Here is a 13,216-nt window from a genome sequence, read left to right on the forward strand (position 1 = left end):
GACTCACTTAATCTTCATTATACACAGCTGGCAATTTCCCTTAACACTGGTGAAGAACATTTAGCTTTGGCCATTGCATACGATCTATGCTGCATTGATGTTCAAGTCTGACTTCAAAGTGTGTCCATATAAATTTAAGATCCTGTACGGAATGAGACTAGGAATATCCTGTCCCCAGGCACAATAAAAAGTTGTCCAATGAAGTACCAAGTACTACATCCTTGTTGTTCAATTTAACACTGGTGCCTTTGAGATAGCTACAGGCATCAATATCATGAAACTGACATATGGCCACACTCAGTTCTACCATCTCTTCTATTATGACTGGCATTTATTTGGTACATGCAAAATGCTGCCACTAGACAGTCAAGAGCTTCTTGGAGGTAAGAATTTCTTGGAGGAAGAGGGTTCTTCTACACCCCAGTATCATGTATCATAGAAAGATAATGCTGGGCATACCCTCTCAAAACGTGGAAAAAGTAGCTACATTCCAAAGAGGACTGCTAAATGTAATTTCCTTGAAGAAACCTTATAATGTCTCTCTGCCTTATATATACACTGCACTGCATACTTAGCAAGATAAAAAGCTAAGTTAGGAAAAATGTTTTTTTCTATGTAGCAACAAAGTTTTAAAATACTGAGTGCTGAACTTCATACTGAGAGCGGACATAAGGTAAACTGCTTAATGAGCAGCAACTGAGCAGGTAAGAATAATTTCTGCCCATTTGCAGAAAGGACCACAGCCACTGGATCAGAAAGGGAAGACTGTCCTAAGAGCTTTACTGTTACTAGTATGTTTCCACAGGCAGCTGAAGCAGGCAGTGGAAACTATGTCATCAAGTTAAATCCTTTCCTCCTAATCACACACAGGATAATCTGGTGCTTTCCCCCCTTTCTTGTTAGGTTGAAAGATGCTCCTCTGAAAAAACCTGCCTATATGCTGTACCAAAAATAGATGAGAAGCATTCAGAACAACAGCTTACTTTGACCTTTAAATCCTCTTGTTCTAATCTTTCTAATAGCATCAATCACTGTACGTATCAGCATGCTGCAATTCACAAAACACAAACTCCTGAAAAAAACTGTCCAGCAATACCAGGCAAGAGGACATGTTTCAGTACAAGTTCACCATCTTTACCACATTCTTGATGTGCAACAGTATGTCTAAACCCAACATAACTGAGAACATTTATAACAGCATTCTACTCATAGGTGCTACCTACAACATAACCCTACTGTCCTAAGAATGGACTGTCAACTCTGGCAGATTCCTTACAAAAATAATTGCGTTTCATGGCCCTTTTCTTCATGCAGATACAACAACAAGGTAGATACAGCGTACACCGTGTTACTGGCATATCTCCATTTCTTACCTGAAGTTTGCACATATATCCACAGTGATGTGGACTTTCAAATGGCAAAATCTATCCCTAAAAGCAGTTTATAAATAATGCCTCTAACTGAGGTAAACAGTCAAAAGAAATTTCTTCAAAACTGCTCTATTCTGAATGAAAATATGGCTGTATTGAGGAACAAAAGCAGACACAGTGTCAGTGATTCTTCCTTCTATCACTGAAAGAATACTGGAGCATCTTTACAGACATCAAGTGGGTTGTTGTTTGGGTTTTTTTGGTTTTTTTAAGTATCTCTCAGTATAAATCAAAAAGCTTCAAAAACCACAATGGGTTTTTTGCTCACAAAAGGAGCCTAAATTGGGAGATACGTTTTCTAGCCAACACTGGATTTTTGTAAACTGCAGATGTAACATCCATAGGGGAAAAAGACTGAATTTCAAGTCACGGGCTTTCACAAGTTTTAGTTAGAACATATTTCCTTCTTAAAGGAAAGTAAACACCTATCATGTATCTATTACATAATAAAGAGACATCTAAAGACCATCTTATTTGGCTCTATTTTGATCAGAATAATTTAAAACCAAATACTGTTAATCTTTCAGTTAAGGACTTGTTAGTAAATTGATCATCTTTATTTGTTCAGGGATTGACAATTTAAAGAAAGGAAAATGAATGCTGGATGAATGAGAGCAAAGCCTGAGAGATAATGACAACCTGAAAGAAGGCAAGAAAGGAGTGGTGGCTGACAACATTAGAAACATCATCTTGCATCTTTTGCACAGTGTTGCAGAAATATCTCTGCCTCAAATTAGGATTCTAGACCTGCTCTTCCAGTAAGAATGACTTTGAGGACAGCTGCTGATCTAACTTACCTACTACATCAATCTTTGCATTGACATGTAGGCAGACTGCCACAGAACCAAGACACTGCCTTTTTTTAGGTTAGCTTGTCAACTTCCAAGCAAAACTTACATGGCCTTCCATGCCTTCCTGAGGACTCCAGTCTTTCCAGCTGTTTCTTCCAGCTTTTAGCCGTATCACCTCATCTGGCCACTGCAGCTCTTTCCTTTTTGACACGTTGATCCCTTCCAGTACTTGACTGGGATCCATTAACTATAAGTAGGAATTGAGTTTTGACTGTTAGTTCAGCCAAGATTTAAAAGAAACAGATTAACTGTAACCTTTTGAATAATTCCAGATAACTGACTTTAACCCACTGAAATTTTTTTCTGACCAATTTCAAACTCAAGTTGGAAACTTGAGCTCCAGGCTTTCCAAGCCCAAGCAGCACTGAATTTGGAAATGATGCTGTGGTTTCAGACACAGCCGACAATATGCCAGTTCACTGAGGCAACGCTCTGGTTCCCTTCCCCACTTCTTTCAGTTATACTAGCTCATGGCAGGGCTGGGGAGCTGGCACAGCAAAAGCATTGGCAGCACATAGTCTAGTAGCAGGGAAAAGTTAAGTGATGATGAGCTGTTAAAATTGGCTCATTACTTCTTACAGAATATCCAAAGAAATTTGGGGAATTCATTGTTAGGCAGAAGAAGTATTTATCTACTAGCATGGTTAGTTGAGACCCACCCTGTGTTTTGAAGTAAACTGGCCTTTCCACAGGGCAAGCAGGAGAAAACTCCTGAAAAATTCTTCCTATTTAAGGACAGAGAGAACTCCATAATGTCCACTATCCAAGGGCACATATCCACTTTATCCTCCTCACACAGAGGAATTAGTAAGCAGCTTCATAAAAGGACCTTTGCCTGCAAACAAAAGCTACTAAGCACAGACCTGAAAAATTAATTTAACTTTGCCCACTATGATGCGATTTACTAAGGATTACTCTAAACTGAGGTGGTATCAGCAATGAAATGGTGTTTATTATGACCTAACCTCTTAAATACACTTCTTGATGTTTCCCACAAGTATAATGTCAAAGACATGTACGTAGGGCTAATAAAAGCTAAGAAAGCATTCCTGGATTTTCACAAAAGTAAGGCTGCCATGATTAACTTAGTCAATAGTGAAATGTTTGCTGTTCAGTAAACCCTGAAATCGATATAACCAAAGAATAAATACATATGAAAGTGAAAGCAAGTATTTTTACACTTAATTTTGTGGAAAATCTACTTAGATTCAAAGAAAAAAGCTTTCTACCCCGCAAATGAAGCTGCTTAGCTTTACCTGCTGTGATGTGGAAAAGGTAAACTAAATGTGAAGTGGAACTGAACTCCACTGACATTCTCAGAGCTGCACTACAGCAAAACATAAAAATAACATAAACAAGGAACACACAGGAAGGCTGCTTGTCCAGAAAACCTTTTCTGTACATTAATTCTCCAAACAGAACTGCACAAAACCTGCACACCAGATATTCCAGAACGTGTATTTGTAAGTAGCGATTTCAACAACATACAAAGGAACGACTAATAAAAGCACGTGGAAACGCAAGTTAACTTGTTCTTCTAGACTATTCACCTGGATTCTGTAAATAACGTCATCCTTTTTGGCTTGCATTTGATTTGCAGGGCTTGCACTGCCTCCTGACTGAGTTTCAGCTGCATTACTCCCTCCTTCTGTCCCTAGAAAGCCCACAAGGGCGTGCTGTTTACAGGCTGGGATGCTTTGGCTGGAGCTGCTAGAAGAGGGCAGTCCATGCTGCACGCTGACCCCAGTCTGGCCAGTAGGTTCCATTTGGTTCACCATAGATAGGCGGGACTGGATGGATGATGGGAGGTTACGAAGGGATATCTGACTGGTGGAAGAGCGCCGGCAAGGCACAAAGCCTGTTGCGGATGTGCGAAGAGATGAATGACGGCTGCCGTAGCAATAGGATGAATGGCTAGCTACTGAGGCACGGGCAGGGGAATGTCTGACAAGGCTGGACTGCACAGAGTGAGAGCTGTGACTGGTGCCTAGAAGTAAAAGATACACAATCAGGAAAGTTTGATAAAGCCTCCCACACGTAACAGATTGCCAACGCACAAGTGCTTTAGTGCACAGATACACAAAACTGATTGGTCTAACCAACATCGTCAGAAACTGATGTATTGCAGAAGATCTCTGCTGCATCTCACATAGCAGAACATTTCAATACATTCCCTTCATCTTATCTCAGAATTTCACATTCTGTTCCATTCACAATCCCTATCAGACAACTACCTTGAAAAAGTCTTCAGTCTTGTACTTTCTGCATTAACAGTTTCTTACTTAATATTAGCACTTCAGATTACCATACGTAAGGTGACTGAAACAAAACACTGACTTGTCTTTCTTAATATGCTTGATTACACATTCACATTTGGGTCAGAAAATTTGTTAGAAAAACAGCTATTTTCAAACAAGTTCAAATTTAATACACTTGAAAACAAGAAATTGCAGTTCATGAGCATTGGTGTAATTGCTTTTCCTATACTAAATATTTGCAGATACCTCTCCCCAGCTGATAGACCTAATTATGTTAATTCAACTACATACAGCTACATTTTCTTTGTGAGTAATGGCAATGTTTGAAAGACTTTCCCAGCTTTAGTGTTTGTTGCCTCCTTAACTACAGCTCACTATGGACCCTTGGATTGATTCAGCTAGAATACCCTGCAAATAAGAACTTATTTCACTATATAAATAAGAAATCTAAACATGACCAGAACAATGATGAGTTCAGCATTTGCAAACAATACAACAGAAGTGAACAGATCCAATCTGTAGAAACCTGCTATAAAAAGTTATTTAATCAATTTTATCAGCACAACTATACCCCTATTTATCAGATCTGTTTGGGAACCTTGAATTGCATAAAACAGCACTGTAGTTTGAGATGAATCCAGCAGCTCTTAACACAACAAAAAATCACATCACTTTTGTTTGCTTTTTCTTTTAACTCAGGTCGAAGAGCTGAAAGGCCCGTTCAGGCTATAGGACTGGACATGTATGAAGTTGTTTCTTTGTTTTAACTTTACCCAGAGTGGAGGGATGAGTCGGTGGATGAGCTGCAGGAAAAGTTGTAGGATGAGGTGCAACAGGAGGGTGCTGTACTGCTCCAGGTCCCTGCCCTGTAGTTGCATTCCCTCCTCCTTGTGACATGCTGCTCTGTGACTCGTTGATAGTTGCATTGTTGCTTGTGCAAGAAGTTCCACCTCCAGCATCTGAATCTTCAATATTTCCACCACTATTGCAGCCAGCCCCACAGCCTTTCCTTAGTCTGAAAACATAATGCAAACGATACATTAAGGCACACCTCGTAATCATTAGGATTCCTAAGAAACGCTTCATGACAAGCAAAAGGCTTTACTCAGCACAATCCACAGCATTTCCTAAAATCAATTTAAACTTGACTTTATTTTCTCAAAATATGCTTTGCAAATATACACACTGCTAAGAGATTGCAATTTGCTTCATGACAGCTTTTCAATAACAGTTATTTATAACAAGTCAAATGTTTATATAAATTAGCTTTTTAAAAATTATGCCAGCTCTGAAGTACAATAAAGTGATAAAATTCCAATTCAAATGATCATAGAACATCCTGGTTATCTGTAACCAGTTTAGTAAAACTTATGCTACTTAACACACTAGTCACATGTAATTGTTACACTGCAAAAATCTTTGTCTACACAAACTAGCAAGGAAAGAATGTTTGCTGGATTTTTAATGTATTTGGTTTCTGTTATCTTGAGTAATGCACTCACAGTTGTTTGAAGCACATACTGAACATTCAGACAGTATGTTAGCTACCATTTTCCAGTATACATAACCACAGTTTTTCATCACATTGTTTACACTTATAAACTTCAAATGGATGCAAAAACCACAGCGCATTTCCTCCTCCCTTCAATTCCTACTTTTTATTTTTCTTTTCTGTCACACTCAGGTACACTGAGCACTCATTTCCAATTTTTTTTTTGTCCCAGGACACAGAATCCTAAAGCGTAAACACCTTAGATTGAAATAGTGTTGTGTTTGATGCTTTCACCTGCTATTCTATCAAGTTGGACAAGCTGATGGCAATAGGAGACAACCACAGACTGCAGTAAATGTGGCATTTTTGGCACTCTGGGTAAAGCAGCATGGTCTGTTCTGATATGCTGTAGATGTCTAAGATAAACACAACCATCAGAACAGCTATAGGACTGTTCAGACCATGGCACCAGCTCCTAGAACTACTAAGAACCAGGATGCACATTTCTGAATGCCACACAGCTGCCACTGGTGCTTCTGCAGCCACAGTAAGAGGGCCAGAAGTGCAGTAAAAGATCGTGTGGCCTATAGAACACAGCACAGCAAGAGTTTTTACTGGATTACCCAGGGGTCATGTGGAGAAATAGGTCTATCATCCCAGTTACTTGATCTGGAGCTAACATATAGCATTATGTAACATATACACAGAAGCACTAGTGAGACTTTGAACAATAGCTCAAGCTTGCATAACTATGTATGAGCATGCCCTAAAACATTAATATAGGCACTTTCATGCTAAATATCTGGAACCCTACCAAACAGTTCTGATTCTGTAAAGATGGCATTATAGACTGCAAAAGCCATCATATTGAAAAATATAGTACGGAAGTTGCATTGTCTCTCATTATCAGACCTAACATTAGCTCTGAAGTTGCAGTCCCTGCATCTCAACTTTGTCCTCTTTCCTCTGAGCTCTCACTTACATAGTTTGTGGTGTATTACTCAGCCTTGGAGATTAATACTGTACCAAAGCAGTTGCCATATGTTACTGATGTGCCTAAAATAAAAGCCAAGATTTATTTATTTTAATGTGACTGAACATTATAAATTATGCTGTGTTGGGCCTGTGCAAGACTAGTTAATGCAATATGAGAACATGAACACGTACTAATGAGAACCTCTTGTTCCTCAGCTCACCTGTGCCATGTAGACACTATGAAGTTTCTGATGTTTCCTAAGCTGATGGCTCCCCCAAGAATGTCCTTTAGCTGTTCATGACTATCTGAATAAGAAGTAGTCAAAGGTGAGACATAAATTGGGTATCCAATTGGCTGGTCACAAGAGGAGTTGATCATGTTCCTCAGAGCTTGCTTAGCGTTTTGGATACTTCCTCTTTCTGGATTACGATTACGCAGGAAGACAAGCTCCTGCTGTTGTCCTGCCCACAAGCCACGTACACACTCCTTATTGACCTGCAAAAGCCAAGGAGAGAGGCTGTGTCACAAAGTGAAGCAATGAGAACATGCAGTGACTGCTGTGTTATACCAAAGCCTTCGTGAGCACAGGCAGTAGTGCACTGCCAGCACTCATATATTCAGTTCTTTTACAGGACGAACTTAGGGACACAGGCTGCAACAGTGAGAATAAACAAACCTAAGAATGGGATGAGAAATAACCTTTTAAGCGAGAAGGAAGTGATATTCTGATAAAATACTTGCATTGTATGAGAAGAACCAGCCCTATTAATAACAAAACAGTAAAGATTTCAGTTGAGGCAGCAGTTTGGCATAGTTATTAACATACACTCCAACTTGCTGTCACATTGTGAAACGTACACAAAGCTTACCTTAATGACCCTGAAACTGAGATAGCGCTTATTGAGCATAATGATTTTATATTCATTGGTGCCATCATCCATCACGTGACGCAGAGCAAGAAGGGATGGAGAATTGGAAAGGACTGCGCTCCGCCAAGCGGGGTCCCCTTCATGTGCTATTACTAGATTTTCTTCATGGGTTGTTATAGCTTCATAAAGGACAGAAGGATCATCATATTCATCTGGAGAAGTGAAGTGATCCTGTTTCCAATAACACATGTTCAATATGGTATGATTAACATTTCAGATGGAACTACATATAAAAATAAAACATTTCACACCTCAAACTTTTGAAATGATCAGTGCATTACACAAAGTTAGCTACCAAAAGTATCAAATACCTACTTTAGAACACTGCTAAAGATAACTTCTTTTACCACAGAAGATTGGTTCTGTTTGCTTGTTTTTGCTTCTTTTTTGACGTAAGACCAAAGTGATTGGAAGGACCTATCACTGATTGAACTAAATTTCTAGGTGAATTTTACACTAGATTTATACCTATTTATTCTGTTGGCAGAAGCTTTTTAGTTTCAGTTTCTCTTCTTACTCAAACTTCCAGCTCTAATACACACCTAAGTAAATCACTGATTATTCAATGAGACCGTACTATATGAAAATAGCAATAAGAAGAAAACCAGTATTTACTACAAAAAGTTCACATTAATACTTGAGGACAAACTATCATCAAATTTTTTCAGCATCAGGTACTATCAAGACAGCTTACGTTACTGCCAGTCAAATAAGAACAAAACCTGCAAGTTCAATTTAGTATTGGGTAACATTACTTTCTGGTTAAAAAAGGACTGTGGTTAATAGCTAAATTACCAAACTGACTGAAGCCTGGGCATGTTCATGCACTGCAAGTGAATAAAATAATCTTAATTCTGTTAATAGATTAACAGAATAATGTTCAGAACTTTTTTCATTTGTTAGTATGATATGGTTTCTTTTCGCCCTTTTCATTCTCTGACTTCGATCAAACCCATTCTGCACAGTAATCCTCTGAGAACACTTAGAGAGTTGTTCAAGTGGTACTTCTATTGATTTCAACGATTTGGTAATTATTCTGCTTTGCTATATGTACACCTAACACACATATTCTCCTAAATTCAGAGAGTTTATGTTACATGAATGAGTTAATTCAATCACTGCTAGTTTTGGGGAACTCCAGACTACAATGAAGGCAAAAAAAGAAAGTTTAATAATAATTTTTAAACTGCAACTAATATTTGTTTACTTGTTATGATTTTCAAGCAATCTATTCTTCCTGAGTACCGACACTTCTCCCCCCTCACAGAGTGCTTCTCAGTAAGTACATGTTTTCTTGTACTTGCTTAGTTAATACATGTGCTGGACAAAATTTGACATCGTCCCATCTTCAACCGCACTTCACTACAAAGACAAACTCTAATTTCAGCTTATGGAAAAGCAACCTTCTCATTCTCACCTGAAACCTGTGATTACAACACTTCAAAGTAAAAAGAACAAGAAAAACAACTCCCACTGGAGGAGATGACTATGCAGCTGTGAATGCATAACCTTTTAAACCAATTACATATGTGTAGGGAGGGAAGAGAGAAGGAAAATATCTCTCTAGGAGGTATTTTCTGCTAGAAAATTTCTTCTAGGAGAAGCTGTTCATAAGGGAAATCTCTAGACAGGTACGAAACAGGGCTTGACATGTTCTCTGATCTACAGTTAATGTAATTTTCAAGCTCTGAGCATAGACAGCATTCCTTTTTCCTCGGTATCACCTTCCACAAAAGCTGTAATAAATCAAGGGACAAGACATTATACTCCCTCGTTTTCAGTTGTCAATTTCTATCATAGTCCTTTTAGTCTCATCCTCTTTTTCCTTTCTCCCAGACACTAATTTTTAAAAGAACAAATGCACAGAAATAAAAAACTGGACACATCTTTCTGTGTAATCTCTCACTTGATGTAGCTTCAGTGACATCCGTATTCCAGGAACCACTACTTTCCTCAGCAATTCCATGTCAGCAAAGATCCATTCATCTCTGATTGAAGATATACGGAAGTCACCCTTAAATAGGGCATGCAGGCCATACAAGAAGGATTCCAGGTTACTGTTGAAGGAAAAAAGGAAACAAAAAAAACCAACCCAAATATTAACAGAAGTACAAACACACCCACAGTTATCATCATGGAAAAGAAACTACTGAGCTGCACAGAAAGGCACATAATTCTTCTCTACCAAGGTAGGCTACAGGATAAGACAAGGAAAAGGCGTGTGTGTAAAAAAATTTGGTACATCAGAGGACTACCTGCAATGAACAGGTAATGAACAAACCATACACGCAACACACCACTAATATGGACTAAAGCAAACAACTATCACGAGGAGAGCCTGATTTCATTCTGAAGATTTTTAAAGGCAAAACTTCTCATGGTACGTAACACAACAGATCGGTTAAAGAGGGTACGCAGCAACTTCAGCTGTCCATGCTTTAGTACAAAATAAAAACCCTGTCAACTTTTCATGCTTAAAAGGCACTGTTCTCAATTACTAAGCTAACTTAAGAGTGAAAAATCAAATATGCTCTGATGAATCTTGTAACTACATATATATACAACCTTCGAGAGGCAATTGGCTGGTACTTAGAAGAATTAATCAACAGTTGCCCTGAAATTAAGTAGAACAGATTTTATAGTCAGCATTCAGCTGACCAATAGCTTACACATCCAATTATCCTTCTTCATAAGCCATCACCTTGTGATTTCCTGAACCTTACAGCTATATTTTACAATTGCTTTCTAAAAATGAGGCTGTCAATCTGCAATGAAGTTGCCATATGACAACAGAATTGAGCTGAAGATTTGTACAAAGCACAACTGCTTGCCACAGAGCCAGCTAAACTGTGAAATTTACCACAATAGTCTCATCTAACATCCACCAACACACATTGGTTTTTCATTTTAAGAAACTTTCCTCTTTTTCCCCTTACTTCCACATAGGACATCTAGTTGGTGCAGGGAATGTGGCTTACTTTTAGAACTCAGTCAGTTCTAAACTGCTTATAACCAGTCCTTACCTATACCAGAACTCCCATCTTGAATTAGTTCAATAAAACAATATGCTTAGCTGCAAGTTCTCCCTCATTTGCTTTTCTTTAGTTATATTTCACTGGCTGTTGTAACGAAGACAAGTTACATAGCAAATCTGTCCCGTTTAAAGAAAGATGACATTAATTATCTATTTCTTCTATGAGAAGATACTCATCTAAAACCTAATTTAAGAACTCAGAGGGATTTTGAGCTCAGGAAGCTTACAGCAACAACATTTTATTACCTAGACATATGATGTGAAGCTGTTCCCAATGCTCTCCGCCCCAGAACACACAGTCCATAACACAACGTCACTAGCGGTGAGTCTTTACTTGAATCCAGTGGCTTGTAATAACAAAAGAAAAAAAAGTAAGTTAGGTGAATAGAAGGAAGAAATGGCCACCGAAAAAAGATTCTGCCAGAAGGAGTAAAAAGACCCAAACATAGCTCTTCTCAAGTGTGTGTATGAACCTACCACAAAAGTCACTCTTAAAAAAACCAATTCTGATTCAAAGCGTGAACAAGAGTTTTATAAGTACCTAAAATACTTGTAAAGGTAAGCATGCATGTATTATTATTTGAAATAAGATAAATTGTAAGCTAAACAGATGCATGCTACATTCCCCATGGTGTGTATCTTGCAGGCAAACTACTGATTAGCTAAATTATGGGGTTTAGACAAAAATTTTTCAATGAATACAGTGGATTATCACTGGTTAGGAGTATTTAAGCCTGATTTAGCTGACAACTTCCCTGGACTACAGCTTTAGTCAAGGGGTTAATTAGGGGAGACTTGCCCTCAGTTCAAAGCCAGTAGTATAGTCAAGATACAAAATGCCCTAGCAAATGGCATCATTCAATTAAGCGATCAAACCTTTCAATGCATACACAAAAATATTTCATGTTCATTTCTTGGAGGGAAATAATTTTCTTTGGCTGTTGTTTGTCCTTTGACCACAGGAAACTAGGTCTTACCTCTGTTAAAATAGGCTTTAACCAATCTTCTACCCTCAAAGCAAAACAGAACCCTTAAGTCTTGGACCCCTCATTAAATACGTAAATTCCAATTATATTCCTTTAATCTCAATCAATTTCTGCTTATTCTCAAAGGCAACACTTAATTGGACGCAGTTATTTTGTGAACAGTAAAATGTCAAGGCATTCTTCTACAAACATACTAGCACTCCTATTTAAAAGGTGGAAAGTTTGTGGAAAGAAGAAGAGGTTGAATGTAGGATGATTGGACCACTGGAATTGTTGGCTTGTGAAAACAAAGTAACAGTATAATGTGATCACTGAGAAAAGAAGGAATAACTGATAAGTTGGACACAGGTGTTTTAGGGATTGGGTTTTAGGGATTTTTATTTGGGTGGTTTTTTGTTTAAGTTAGGGTTGATTTGTGAACACTGATATCTAAGTACAAAACATCAATTCTGCAGACATACCCTTCTGCATGTAAATACATGTCTAAGATTCAACTAGTTGACTTGAGCTAGCAAATAAAATTCATTAATGAACTAGTTAAACCGTACACTACTTACAGAATCTATTAAATTCACATCTCAAAACTGGAAGATCAAAACTATTCAAATCAAAATACTTTTAATTTTAAAAATCAGCATTAAACCTATCTGTAAGTCAAGCCAACAGGAAAAAAGTGACACCATCCTAGAACAGGGAACAGCCTTCCTCACACACTTACCTTTTCTCTTCGAGAGCAGCAATACTCTATCCAGTTCAGATATATCATACAGAAGCTCTCTCGTGAGATCCCTGCCAGACGGTGGTCGTAATCCTCATCGATATTGGGGTTAAACGTTGGGTCTACATCCACGTAATTGCGGTCTGTGCACAGCCGCAGTCCTTCCTGCATTGTCTCGTTAGCTAACCATTCCTCCAGCTTGGGGGATGTCGTGACATAATAGATGATTCCCTGAAACAGAAGCAGTTAAAGATACGAGTCAATGCTGCAATTAAAAAACCCTCAGTCAGCAATCTCAACTGTTTGCACTATTTTTGTGAAAATGAACAAGCATGAACACAGTAGCATTTATATCACTTACAGGTACAACAGATTTGCACAGAAAACAACACAGGTGGTGTATAGGAGTATTTTTCAAAGAGCATCAGGTTTTGTGAAGCCTACACTGAAGGAATGAGGAAAGGAAAAAAGAATGGGATAGGATCCTCATAATTTTTGCAGAAAACAAATCCATAGACATTTTTATTTCATTAACATGGAGG

General features: G+C 38.2%; 1 protein-coding gene across 13 annotated transcripts in view; it reads right to left on the reverse strand.

Annotated features, from left to right (window-relative positions):
• PCNX1 (pecanex 1) overlaps positions 1–13,216 on the reverse strand; it is a 94,898-nt gene that overhangs the window by 6,570 nt on the left and 75,112 nt on the right. For 12 of the 13 annotated variants that reach the window (XM_058420834.1, XM_040068770.2, XM_040068768.2 and 9 more), the window contains 8 exons: positions 12,675–12,905; positions 11,217–11,317; positions 9,843–9,993; positions 7,877–8,107; positions 7,228–7,502; positions 5,313–5,554; positions 3,832–4,268; positions 2,328–2,468 (listed from right to left, as the gene is read on the reverse strand). In XM_058420834.1, coding sequence (XP_058276817.1) covers positions 2,328–2,468; positions 3,832–4,268; positions 5,313–5,554; positions 7,228–7,502; positions 7,877–8,107; positions 9,843–9,993; positions 11,217–11,317; positions 12,675–12,905 — 1,809 coding nt within the window. The remainder of the gene's footprint in view (positions 1–2,327; positions 2,469–3,831; positions 4,269–5,312; positions 5,555–7,227; positions 7,503–7,876; positions 8,108–9,842; positions 9,994–11,216; positions 11,318–12,674; positions 12,906–13,216) is intronic. The other variant, XR_009207907.1, reaches the window with a different exon arrangement.

Source organism: Hirundo rustica, chromosome 6, assembly GCF_015227805.2.
Source record: "Hirundo rustica isolate bHirRus1 chromosome 6, bHirRus1.pri.v3, whole genome shotgun sequence".
Lineage (NCBI taxonomy): Eukaryota > Metazoa > Chordata > Aves > Passeriformes > Hirundinidae > Hirundo > Hirundo rustica.